The sequence below is a fragment of the Nesoenas mayeri genome, assembly GCF_963082525.1.
Source record: "Nesoenas mayeri genome assembly, chromosome: 20".
NCBI classification, from domain to species: domain Eukaryota; kingdom Metazoa; phylum Chordata; class Aves; order Columbiformes; family Columbidae; genus Nesoenas; species Nesoenas mayeri.
The window spans coordinates 1,270,497-1,284,222 of record NC_137569.1 but is presented as its reverse complement, the minus strand read 5'-3'; the positions used below and the strand labels follow the sequence as shown (position 1 = coordinate 1,284,222).

Sequence of the window (13,726 nt, the reverse complement as noted above, 5' to 3'; positions counted from 1 at the left end):
ATTAATCCCCAAACCTGTAATCAAACACTTTGTGGAAAAATATCTGTGTAAGAAGGGACTTCCATTCCTCTGACTCAGCTTAAGCAGCACCAGGCTTCAGCCGGGGTCACACCGTGTGTGTCAGCAGGCGCTCAGCCCAGCCTGGGGAGATCTTCCATGGCACCCGGCGGTGCCCAGCGCTGCTCCCCCCGGGTGCCTGCTCAGGCCGGGGTAAGGAACGCGAAATCCGTTCCCCGAAGGACCCGGTGCAGCGCGGCACCCGTGCAGGGGCTGCGAAGGGTGACATGTCAGCAGAGCACACGTCCAGCCATGCAGATTCCAGCCCCGTCCCTGCGTGGGACGCCAGGGCTGCAGGAACAAAGGGCGGCTTTCACTGGCTCACCCCGCGCAGGGACCACCGTGGCGAATTCCTCAGATGCTTTTATGGGTTGCAACCAATGCACGGGGAGAGCGGGGCTCCCAGCGATCTCCTCCCCCTGAAAGCACTTCATTCACACGCAGGCTGGAAGGAGGTGAAAGAAAAGGCCGTGCATGTGTTTAAATGCAGGGAGGGCTTGGATCTCTCCCTCAAATCCTCCCCACCCGGCAGGCTGAGACTGAGGGCACACAGGCTGGCCGGGGTCTGGGCAAGCGGCTGAGTCGCACTCGGGCTGCTCTGCAATGGTCATAAATCAACAGAGACACATAAGCAAAGGAGGGAACAAAGGACATGGAGCGATTCCATGGCATCTGGCAGGGGGGGGCCACGGCGGCCGCACCGGAGGATGGCGTCTGAGGAAAAGCTCTGAGCAAGCCTGCAAGGGTCCCAGCCCCACGCCATGCAAGGGGACAAGAGCTCTGAGGAGCCCGCGAGCAAGTGCTGCTGCTGCATGGGGCAGCGAGGGGCCAGCACACGGGGACAGGGGACACGGCCGAGCATGACACCCGCCTCGCCCCTCTGCGGCACGCTGCGCTGCTCCACCATCGATTTTTCCACAGGCCACAGCCAGCTCTGGTGCATTTGCTCCATGTCCCCAGCACTAGGACAGAAAGACGTGGCCTGCAAGGCCAGAACTGCTTCCAGAGGCAGGAGAAAAACCAGCTACACCAGGGCTGGACAAAACCTGCTCCTCAAGCTTAACTCAGGCCCAAATCCTGCAGAGCGGAGCCTGGGGTTGTCCCCCCCAAGGTAGGGACAGGACAGGGATCGGTCCAGGGTCTGGCAGGGCTGCTCTCTTCTCATCCCCATAGGGGTGCTGAGCCCACCAGTGCTCAGCACAGAAACATAGTGCCTGCCGTTGGGAACAAGAAGGGCTGGGGAAGGCACTGACCTGGTGATAAGCAGTTATTTGTCTCGTTGGTAATGAGTTATTACTCAGTCTCAGCTAGACATTGCCTTAAGGGAGGAAACATCTGATCATCTTTTAATAAACAGTCGGCTCCTGCAGCTCCTGTATCTATAAAGCGCTCCAAGACACATGGCTTATGCACAGACACTGCTGCTATGAGTCACAGCCTGGAAAAGGGTGTCAGAACCGTTGCTCAATAAATAGAACAAAGCAGGGAAACCTCGGGTGGGCAGGGATGGCACAGCCCCGCGTCCTTCATGAAGTGGCACTGGCCTCCTAAGGATTTACCCGTCAGACTGGAAGTGAGATAAAAATGAATTCCGTGTTTTGTCTCTTCATTTCAAATCTCCTGCAAAAGCACTGTGAAAAGGAACACGCCTGTTGGGCACCGGGTTCACCAGCGACAGGCTCTGCTTCCACGTGCTTGGGGGTGATGAAGGCTGCAAGGAGGAGGGAAGGGGAGCACAGCCCTGCAGGCTGCACGTCCCCACAGGAGCAGTCCGCGACACCCAGGATTCCCGGGTGGGGAGGATATCACTGTCACTTTGTCCCTTCCCGAGTGTTGCAGGTGGTCACAGAAGAAGGAGAAGAATATCACACCAGGCAGGCATGGAGCAAGGCTCCCGCTAACGGGGTCACACTCCTCCTGTGGCTTTACAGCGTGCTCCCTCGCAGAGGAATGAACCCTAGATAATGTCTAGTACAACATGGAGCGCAGCTACCAGAAACCAGCCTGCCCGCTCCACAGGGCCACAAAGCTTTGCTTTTGTAAGGCCACATCTGGAAAAAATACTTGACATGAGGAACTGAATAACTTGATTTGTACAAGAGAAAACAATGTGACACTCTCCCCAGCCAAGAACCACACTGTTCCCCGCAGCAAACACACACACACACACACATATATATATCTACAGGCACCATCCCATGCCCAGCACCTCCGCCTCCCCTGCAATCAGAGGTTTCGGAGCACTTGTAAGGCAGGACAGTAACATATTAACATTTAAATAGTATTTTTGGCCAAACACATCTGGAAAGTTTCTTCTACCAGATGTTTTCCCCAGATACATACCTTCCACTCAGTGCCCCAGATCCAGATGTTTCCAAATAACTTCATGCTGCTGTTGAAAGGGAGTGGCCGTCCTTGGGACACTGGTGGCCTCCCCAGCACAGCAGCAGTTAATGCTCACAGGCATCACAGACACCTGAGCCTGGTGGAAACTGGAGACAAAGTGGAGCTGGCAATGGAAAAAGTCAAAGCCAAAAGCCACCAGACAGCTGCCAGGAGCAGGAGGCGAAGGCAGCGGGACAGAAAGCTCCCCGTTAAACCTCAGCCTGCTCTTGGCTGCGCAGAGGGAGCGCTGCTGAACTTCAGGCAGTCTGTATCTTCCAGAGCTACACAGACAATGGCTCAAGGGGACGGCTGAGGACACAGCACCGTGTCACACAGGGCTGAGCAGGGCTCAGGTTCACTGCCGAACTGCTAGAGGTGGAAGCTAGAGTTTATTTTCTTCAGCCTGAAGCAGGATCCTGCTGCAGTGACACATCCAAGGAAGCATGAAACCCACTTTCTACTTGCCTGTGTCAGTCCTGGGGCACACTGCCCCTCCTGCAGCACCCTGCATACAACCACACATTCCTGGAAGTGCTGCTTTCCCACAGACACAGCTCAGGCTGGGATTAGTTCCTGCCTCCTTCAGGTCATCGGTATCTTCCAGGGCACAGAACTCCCTGCTCACCCTCACTGGACAAGTGCAGTTTTCTCTTGGGACAGCTGGCAATGAAAAAGAAACTAGAGGCTGTTTAAATGTGTCAATTCACCTTTAATGTTTGAAAAAAATAAATGGTATTTGAGCCATTGCAGTTATGAAGGGAACAGATCTTGCTCCATGAGAGACTGTGAACAGGTTCACATTAGACTCATGCTTGGAAAAAAAACAAACCCAGAACATTCTCCTTTCAGATCCAGAGCAGACTCCTGAATAGACAAGACCACAAAAGTGCCCCAGACAGTCCAAGGCACGTTACCCCAGCGCAGACATTTCCATCAACATGAAGTTATGACAGCTACATTCTTTCTAGTTACAACATTGTTCTATCAATATTACAAAATTAGGCATACTTTGGATTTTGCACAGAGACAAGAAGGACTTTTACTTCAGGAAGTAGTCAACCTGGGTCAGCAAGTCATTTCACAATGAAGAGCTCCCTCCCTCTGCTCTTCCCACCCCAGCAGTGACTTGTTACCAACACCAAATTTATCTCAGAGACACAAGTCAGGCTCACCAGCCCCGCAATATTATCTATGCATTAGTTAGCAAACCAATATATAGACTTTAGGACAAGCACCAGGTATTTACTTGCCATCGCACAGCATTTCTGCACACCCAGATAAAAAGAACTTCCTGCAGCGTAATCCAAGAGTCAGTACATACTAAGACAACATCACTGCTGAACCTATTGGAGACCAAGACATTTGTCTGCCTTTGAAGCAGATGTTACATGAGTTTCCTTCACACAAACATCACATGTAAATTTAACTTCTTGGTACTGTGCTTTAAGAACAAAAGCAGATATCTGAACATGGAGGACGGTCCTCCAGAAATAGCTTATCAGCTACAGAAAATTAAAACAAAAAAAGAAAAGACAGTGGCCACTTACAAGTCTTCCACATGACTAGCTTGCTTTAAGGAGAGCATCAAGTTAAGGCAGTGTTGAGACAACTGGCTAAGAACATGCCGAATCGAGCTGTTGTCAGCAGTCACCAATTTGATATCCTACTCCATTTCAGGGACAGGCCACGTGGCTTTAGATCTCAGTATCAAGGTCTAAAGACTTCAGCCCCAGGATGCTGCTTTCAGCACAAGCAGCAACTCAGGCGGATGTTTGAAGTCTTCTAGACCAGGCTGAGTTGCTGACAAGTCTAGGTGAATATTTCAGCAGAGCCAATGTTTTCACACAGCGGTGGGCACAGAAAGAGCGAGGGTGCCAGCTGCAAGTCTGGTTATCACAGTCCGAGGTGGAGTTCAACTTGGGTGTGAAAGCCACGGGATCAAGAGCCACCCACCAGCTTTCAGGGCAGGTCTAAGCACCTGCCCGCGGTTACTGGGAGAGCCAGCTCTCTGCAGTCTGCAGGGTGGGGACGGAGGCTCACACTGGCTTTGCTCCTCGTTACAAGATTAACAGTCTAATAAAACTCGGTAAGGATGTCAGGGTCTTTTGGCCTGCCCAAATAAGTTTTCCCAGCCTCAAAGAAGGAGTTACCACCGAGGGAGCTGTTGTGGAATAGTTTTATTTCTTCCCACGTAAAGGCCATTGATTAAGCATTTACAGGTTTCCTAGTGCAATACAACCAAAAAAAAAAAAAAGCAGTAACAAAAAAAATGCCGCCTTCTTCTCAGGCAACTAAACAGAAGTAGATTTTTACTGCAACATATACACATTAAATATAGTATACAGTCCATGCAGCGGCATAGCCATGTTAAAGGGAGTCGTGGCTTCAGCCATCAGTGCATTACAGTCCAAACTTCACTTGCTCCTACTTCCTATCCAGACTTGAAGAGAAGAATTGCAACCTGACCCAAGTAAAAATAGATGAAGTGCTTTGTCTCGTGTGTTACATAGCTGCCAAAGTTTCTGCCAACAATGCAGTGCCAAGTTGGGTTGTATTTCTTGTCAAATTCCTGAAGAAAGAGAAGAGAGGCATTAAGGCCAAGAAAGCCCACATGAAAATAGTTTTAAGTATATACTCTTAGCTGGTTCTGTTCACACACTATCGCCTCTCCTCCCACCTGCAGCATCTTTAGATTCCCCAAAGCCAGACACTATTATATCAAGCAAGGTAGTGACTGACACAACCAGACCTCTGCACTGGATTGTTTGAAGACTCCAACACAAGCGAATTATCTCCTGAGACTTGGAGCGCCCATCAGCGCTGGGCAGAGGGAGCAGGCCTAAGAGCTCTCCCTGGTGCAGTGTTATTCAAGCCCTGCGTGTAGGCTCAGGGGAATATTCCTCCTCTCCCATTCCAAGCCCACTCACAAAACACAAAAAAAGACTTTGGCATGTCTGCCCCAGCAAGGCATTTGAGTTTAAAGGTCACCTAAAAAAAGGAAAGAAGTCTGGCTCTTCTTCACATAAAGGGGAGAAAATCTGCATTGAAACAGAGAGCACATGAGGATCTAAGAGCTCACAGGTGAGCAAGCTGAATGCTGGCTTAATAGTCAGTCTTGTACTCAGCAGGTAGGATAGGGTTAAAGACCATTCTCCTCTCTCTAATTAATACAGAACTCCCGAGATCACCCTTCCCTCCCCTGAGACAGAGCCAGAAGAACAGACTCAACATTCAAGATTAAAGCCAGTGCTAGTTCTCAGACACCAGCAAGACACTTTGAGCTCTTTGCAGGTAACCTTTGAAGTACAGAAAAGCTTTCTTGCCAGGGCACGAAGGTGCATTGAATTGCTTCCCTCCTCCCAACACACTCTCAGGAAATAAAGGCCAACTTCTTGGATGCCTTCTGCTGCACTCACTCACTTTACAGGCTGCTTCGCCCCAAGCACTTGGAGATAAGTCTTGCCTCCGATCAAAGTGATCTGAGAAGTTAGGAGACACCTTTGAATCCTTTACCTTGAAGCCTAGATTACAAGCAAGGCCCAAAAGCTAGCCCAGGTACCAGGACTACATAGCCTAAGCAGCACACTCTGCCCTTTCAAAAGCACTTTGTCCAGCCATCAGAAGTGGCTGCAGGGGAAACTGACAGCTCCCCAGATGCCATCAAGCTTGATGCTTGTTAAGTTAATGGGCTCCTGCAAATGGGGAAACAGCCCTCCACAAGCCAGGGCAGCTGCTTGTGCTGGTTTTGAAGCAGCACCTTTCCCAACCCTGCCAGCCAGCGCAAGCTCCATCCTCCTCCACACCACCCGTCCCAGAGCCAGAACACAGCAGACAGAACTGCACATGCACAGCTGCCCACCCAGAGTGAAATGGAGTAATCCCACCCTGCACTGGTGCTGCAGGTCCAGCAGCAGCATCTGGGGAGCAAGTGCTAAAGAGAGACTGAGCCAGGTCTTCCTGGGCTGGCAAATCCAGGGGGACAGCGCTCACACTGCTCAGAGCTTGCCAGAACAACACACCAAGCCCTGCTTTGCCACAGCCCTCCTCTGACCTTGGACAAGTCACTCCATCTTCTTGGGAACAGCACTAAAGAAGCAAAGAAGAAAGCATCTTCTCTCTCCCAAACACATGAGTATGAAGTCTCAGACACTCAGGCTCATGACCAGCACACATACTGAGCAGCTTCAGGAAGTCTCAGCCGAAACAGCCCCCTTACCTTTTTTATATACGCTGCAATGTCCTTCTCTATGTTGTACTTCTCCATTGCCTGCGTAGCACAGTCGACAGCATCCTGCTGCATGTCCTCGGACATGTCGGCATTCTTTATCACAGCCTTTCTGTCAGACATCGTGAACCTAAGGCAGAACATAGATCACTTTAATCCCTTCCCAAGAAAAGAGAAGCTTCCTGTACATCAGAGGTTGTCCTTTCTGTGGCAGGCTGTGTCACAAACTGATACTACAACCCCCCTGCTACACCCAAGGTGAGTTTACCAGGGTGGCCTACAGTAGTCCTAGGCTAAAATGCCCCTTATAGTCAGAGCACTGTGGTGCTGGCAATGTCTGGAGGTTAGATCAGAGACAGCCCAACATCAGCACCTGCAAAAAACACATACAGAAAAAGCTTACGTGGGAAGAGGTGGGATCTGCAGAGAGCCACAGCCCTGCTGAACATCAATAGCCTACAGCCAAGTGTGCCTTCCAGGAGCACCAGTGGTTTGGAGCATCATCTGTTCAGAGCCTTGTGAGCGATGGATCCCAAAATACAATCCAGCAGGGAAGCTCAGGAAGCATGTTAACAGCGGTGGTGCTTTTTATTCCACCCCATGCCAGGATTACAGTCACTGCTGCGAGGTTAGCCTGGAAGGAGTGGTGTTCCACATTCAGGCAGTCACCACCCCCTCACCTCACGGCTGATTTGTCACCGAAACCCAGACTTCAGCTGTTCCCATGGGACAAAGCTGGTCTGACGAGCCAGAAACTGGTTAACACCACGCTGCAGCCTGGAAACAGGGGCAGCAAGCCCCACACAGAGCTGGCACAGCAAGGGCCTGGCAAAGCCACCGCCTTTTCCTCTCCCTGTCTGCAAACCACAACACAGATGCTAGAAACCAGCACACAAGTGCTGCCCTGACCTGTACGAAACCAGAAAGGGGTGCACTGGAGCCAAGTGTTTGGCCGCCTTGGTTCAGGTGGTTCATACCAGTCACTGAAGCCATTTACACATAGATCTGCTGTGGACTTTCCAGGGAGATGTTCAGCATTGGGAGGTTTTCAGTGCAGTTCATTTTATTCTAGAAAATGGGGATCTGGCAACCCCAGCCCTGCTGCCTCTCTTCAAGCAAAGGCTGCACCACAGTCCCTGTGGAAGGAGCCCTGTGCAGCCCTGCTGCTGGCTGGCACACCCCAGCACCCCTGCGGGCACCAGACCCTCGCCCCCAAGCCACCTGTTATCTGGGCGACCCATCCAGCAATCACCTGCACTGAGAAGGACCACAGCTGCTCACCTTGGGAGCAGCTCTTACCAGAGCATATTAAAACTTTGTGGGAATAAGCTTCTTAATGGCCAGGAGTGCCTCCAATTAAGCCTGCAGAGCACCATTAAGTTTGCTAAATCCTTTTACAGTGCTGTAAGTCTTGAGTGATACTACCAAGTATGTTTTGAAATAGTGAAACTACACATTTTTAGCTCTACTGGGGAGTGAAGAAAATCTGCTGCACTGATCGCTTCCTGGAGCAGTCCCAGAAAACTGAAGGAGTAGCTTTGTTACAGCAATTAAAGGAGGCTGCTACCCAGAGAGAAAGAGAATCCAGTTACATAATTGCAGCCCTCTGATTACAATACTTCAATTCTTCACTCTGCCTGCAGTTGAAGACTTCTATTGCAACCTTAATTTATACATTTTAGATAAAATGTTTAATGGAGCATTGCTATTAACACACTCTAATAGCATCAGGAGAAATGACAGGAACTGAGCACAAACACTAGAGAGCACACACGCCTACCACAGCTCTGGAAAAGCCACGGCCAGACGGTTTGTTTCTCTCCCTGATGTGGTTTAAGCCAGTGGGTTTTAGCCTGTGGCCCAGAAACCCTGGCAGGACAAGACATGGCTCAGAACACTCCAACCAACCGCCTGTAGATTTGGATTCACTATCCAGGAATCTGGCAATCCCTTGGAAAAAGTCTCCTGGATGTCCAGCCCACAGGAAAAGGGCAGTAGGGCACTTGTGGGTCATGCTTCAAGGAAAGCCTCTCTAGGGAAAGAGGGCAATCAAGCTCTCATGCACATCAGGCCTTTCTTCACATACTTCCACTGCACCATGAGTTCAGAGGGCACTTCCCATTACATAACCAGTGACCTGCAAAAAGCATCTTCCTTCTTCATTGTTCAGGCAAAGAGCATCTCAGTCCATTATTCCTCTTCAGTAGAGCTGCAAGAGCTGCCCAGCCTAGCACCACACTGCTCCAGGGCACAGCATCCTTCCCAGGCCAGTCATGACAGAGGCTGTCAGCTGGATGGAGGGTCCCCACACCCACCCTGAGGCTGAGAACAGCTCTGAGAGCCACCCTATCCACCCACAAGAACTTCACAGAGCAGGAGCCCCATCTCAGCACATTCCCCATGGGGTTGGGGACATCCTGCCCACAAGGAAGCCCAGCAACACCACATACACACCTGATCCCTAAACCACAAGGCCACAGCTGGCCCTCAGGGTCTTGCCCTCTCTGAGGAAAACCACAAAGCCTCAACACCTCAGGCAGGATGGCATCTTAATGGAGGAAGACCACAGCTCTAGAAAAGCCACTCCAGGGCAGAACAAGGCCTTGGGAGGGGAGGAAGCACAGCTTCCGTACCAACACTGCTCCCCATCAGAGCAGGATGGGCCTTGGGAGGGGGATTAGGCCCAAGCCAGCACCCAAACCTTCCCTCATCTGGGTACAGTGAGGTCTTGGAAGGAGGACAAGGCCCGGGCCCAGCATCCAACCACTCCCCCAGCAGGACAGGATGGATCTTTGGAAGGGGGATGATACTCCAGCTTGCCCACCACTCCTTCCCTCACCAGAACAAGATGCAGCTTCAAGAGAATGAGGCACAAGCCCCCACACCCATCCTTTCCCTCCCCAGGCAGGATGGGGCCCTGGGAGCTGGATGAACCCAAGCCCAGCACCCACCGCTTCCCCAGCAGGACAATGTGGAACACGAAAATGGGGACGAGGCCCAAGCCCAGCACCCACTGCTTCACCCACCAGAGCAGGACAGGGCCCTAGGAAGGGGGAGCGGCACAACCCCTTCCCCTCCAGGGCAGCAGCAGGCCCGGGCGGACGCTCCCAGGAGCCGGGCGCATGTGCAGGCCGGAGCCCTGCGTGACCTTCACGGGGGGAGCCCCGGGGGCACCCGAGGCAGCGGTGACCTTGCCCGGAGCACGGCCAGCAACGCACGGGCGGCAGGCTACAGGGGCGGGCTCCGAGCGCTGCCGGGGACCGCTAATAGCCGGAGCCGGCAGGCCGCCAGGACCTCGACCCCCTCCCCCGGAACGGCCCCGCCGCCACCTCACACACGAAGGGACCGGTCCCCGCCGCCCCGGCGGAGGGTGTCGCTCACCTTCACAGTGACAAGGCCACCCTGGGAGGGCGAGGCGAGGCACGGCAGCGAAGAAAAGGTGGGAGGAGACCGGAACCCGTTCGCCTCTGGCCGCTCCGTTCCGCTCCCTCCGCCGCGCCGAGCGCTCTGCGCCTCGCCGCCGCGCCGCGCTCAAATACCGCCCCGCCCGCTGCGGCGCGCGGCCCGTCGCTCCCCCATTGGCTGCGCCGCCCTGCGCGCCGCGCCCCCATTGGCTGCACCGCGGCGCAGCCCGCCGCCCCGGCCCGTCCGCCCGCGCTGTTCTGCCTACATCCTGTTTCATCCCACAATGCCGCGGGGCGAGCGCGGGGCGGGGCGGCGCGGGGCGGTGCCTCGCGGGGGCGGGGGGGCTCCCCCGGTGCTGTGAGGAGCCGCGGCCTGGTCCCGGGGACCTGATCCCCGGGAGCTTCCAGCCGCCTTGGGGACCCGGATCCCCGGGGGTGCCCTGAACCTCTGGGAGGGACTCATTGCTTTGGGGAGACCCAGTTCCCTTGGGGGGAACTGCCTTGGGAGAGCCGGACCCCCCAGGGGCCCGTGGGGCGTTGGGCCTCACACCGAGCCAGGTCTCCCAGGAGCAGCGAGGGAGCAGCGGGCCGGCAGGAGCCTGGCACAGGGCTGTGACACTTGGCTTGCCCAGGCAGCGCTCTGGGCACACGCCTGCCCCGCCAGCTCCCACTTTGGCCACTCCGTTTCCCTTGAGTGGAGGTGCCAAGAAGCCTTTTGCAGAAGCCACCTGAAGAAAAGCCCAGCGAAACAAAAGAGTCCCTGTTCCCGTGCTGTCCTGCTTCCCGCGCCCTCCCCGTTCCCACGCAGCGCTGCCCGCCGTGGACAGCGGGAAGATGCTGCCTGGACTGAGCTGCCGCTTAACGAGAGCAGGTTTAATTGCACGTGTGGCCTTGAGAACCAGGGAGACCACTCCGGCTACTGAGATCTATCTAATTAGATTGCTCCAGGAAGAGAGGCTGATAAGAGCCCTCAGGGGAAAGGCTGGAGTTCATGGCTGTGTTTTCGCTTTGTGAAGAGACGGCCCAGGAACGGGCCGATCCCTCGTGCTAACGAAGTGGATGCTTCCTGCTGTGACCTTTGCAGCCTCTGAGACACTGGCCAAGACTCTCAATAGCAAATAAAATATTTACTATTCCAGGCCTGAGCTTCAGCCTCAAGATGAGCGGGAGCCAGTGAGCAGCGGCAAAGCGAACAAGGACTAACACTGTGGGGCTGGACGGCGCTGACTTTGTAAGGACCATGGCTGCTGGCATGGGACCTGACCTCCAGCCTTCACATGGATAATGTGAGGGTGTCAGCCTGTAATCCCAGTGTAAACCACATCATCCCAGTTACATCCTGCATCCTTCCCCAGAGCCATCAGCAGCAGGAGAGCGTGGAAGAGCCGCCCAGCAGGCTCGGCGCTGCCCTTTGCACGTGACGGAGCGTGGCCTTGACGGAAAAAAGTGCTTCAAATGCCACGGAGGGAGATGCGTTCCTGAATAGTGACAAAAAGCATTTATTTATAAATTCCTCCGAGTGCACTATATAAGGCACTTCACAGGGATTAGCAGGAAAAGGGCCTGGCTGTGAGGAGCCCTTTGCCATCTAAGGCTGCGCTCCGCCTGCCCCATGGCCACATGCTTCCCCACGGGACGCGTTCTCCAATCCTGGGCGATTTCGAGTCAAAAAACACAGACTTTGTGTGCATATGCCCTAAACAATGCAAAGGTTTGGAAAACCAGAAGCTGGGCTGACAGCGCAGCTGCAGCATCGCACCAGCTCCGCTTCCACGCTGCACCTCCACAGTGACGTGCCATTTTTCTTCTTATTTAATCCAAACCCACTTTGCTACAACTTAGCCCACAGCTCATTGCTGCAGCCGCCTGCTTTCGGCTGCCCAAACAGGTTCCTCGCCAGCCACAGCCTCCCCAAAGCCGCCCGAGTTATTTTTTACCGGGAGTCAATTGTTTTGGCAAGTGTTGTGCAAACTGCATTACAGAGGGTTTGCTGTCAGTCCTGGGCTGCTTTGATCAATCTTGTCTGCGAAGCAGTTTTCAGCGCCCTGGTTAATGTACGTTATTATCTCCCTGAATCCCTGCTATAGAACCTGAATAAATCCTGTGGAAAAAGAAAGTGCCCTATAAAAGGAAATGCTCTGTAAAACTGCAGCGGGGAGCTGCCACCGCCAATGCTGAGGGTTTGATCGCCGTAAGCAGTCCGTTAACATCCGTATCAGACCCCATGTCCCTCTGTTCATTGTTCACAAATTTGGGATGATAAAGCATTTTCACCACCTGCAATTCTCATCACTACAAAGATCCCGTCTGGTGCATTTCTGTCTCCCAGGGGTTGCTCTCACATCCCTCGAGAAATGGGAACCAGGTTCTCCCCATGCCCAGCGCACTGAGCACCTCATCCCCACGCCTGATCCTGCATCCCAGGAACCTGGAACTGTCCCCATGTCCCCAGCCAGGTAAGGAGTCACCCGTTTCTGCTGTGGGAGCCGTGGGGCGGTAGGCGTGGGGTGTCGAGGTGTTCCTGCCTAGAGGGGAACGCTCCGGTATCAGTGGGATATCGCTGCTCTGGCCCGGAGCAGAGACAGCTGCAGCGTGGCACCACGTCAGGGCAGCCTGGGCTTATCTCCAAGGCAAACGGGCTTAAAGTGTGACAAGTTCTAGACGACTTTTTGTCTCAACATCGCTTTCCACGAGGTAGCATGCTCCTTGCCATCCTGCGAGCATGGCAGAAAAAAACTAATACTAAATGACTTGTGTGCCTTGTTAATATGTATTCAGGTCATCTGCTCTCTTCAAGTTTTTGCAAGTGACTTGCGGTGTGCAGTTCATGCAGAATCCATAAATAAAAACATCTCTCTGGAATCTCGGTGCGGTTGTATCAGCATGTGAGCATAACAAGTGCCTTTGTGCGTGCACAGGGACGAGGGCTAAGCCAGCCAGCCCGCGGCTCCCAGCACCCAGCCCAGGCCCTCGAACCAGCTGGATGTGCCAAGAGCTGGGAACTCCCTTTAATCTGATCTCTCCAGAGGGGAAAGATGGGTTTAGAGACAACATAAACACCACAGCAAAAGTCACCTCAAAGCCACGTGCTGTGTGACCGTGTCCCATGGCTGTGCAGGGCTCCCAGTCTGACCACGAGGCACAGGGCTTTTGGGACACAGGTTAAGGAACACAGTTAATTTGACTTCTGCCCTTGTACTTCTCCACTTTTTCTCTTCTGTCCTCTCCCCATTACAGCATTTGGACTGGGTGCTCCTGTGCAAGCCCTAAACCCAACACAGTTTATCCGTGAGGGGTCCTGCCTGCACATCAAAAGCTTCCTAAAGTTTTCAGACTGTTGTAATGACCTGCTCTGGCCTCCATGAGCCACAGCACGGCCCAGGCTTGGGTTTTTGTGGTGGAGCAGAGCCCAGCGCTGCCCTCAGCTCAGCTCATGGTGCTGGGATGTGCCCAGGGGCTCTGGGCTGGCTATGGGGGTTCATCCTGCGCCGCTGCAGCACATCCCTGCTCCCTCCATCCCTAAGGTGTCCCCGTGCCCAGGACACGCTGGGCGCTCATGGATGATCCAGCTGGGAAATCTCCTGTAAATCACTGGGTGCTCATGCATGAAATAATGGAGCAGTCATGCACGCACTAATTGGACATTCATATGCAA

General features: G+C 53.6%; 1 protein-coding gene across 2 annotated transcripts; it reads right to left on the bottom strand.

The window, feature by feature from the left end:
• Positions 1–3,136: 3,136 nt before the first annotated feature.
• On the bottom strand, positions 3,137–10,213 carry DYNLL2 (dynein light chain LC8-type 2; the record flags this gene model as incomplete). Of its 2 annotated transcripts, XM_080357113.1 has the most annotated exons (3): positions 3,137–5,011; positions 6,659–6,797; positions 10,049–10,213. In XM_080357113.1, the coding sequence occupies 2 exons, from the start codon at positions 6,788–6,790 to the stop codon at positions 4,874–4,876; spliced, it is 270 nt and encodes an 89-aa protein (XP_080213239.1). In that variant the 3' UTR covers positions 3,137–4,873. The 2 variants fall into 2 exon arrangements, with proteins under 2 accessions (XP_080213239.1, XP_080213238.1); XM_080357112.1 differs by lacking the exon at positions 10,049–10,213 and having other exon boundaries at positions 6,659–6,811.
• Positions 10,214–13,726: the final 3,513 nt, after the last annotated feature.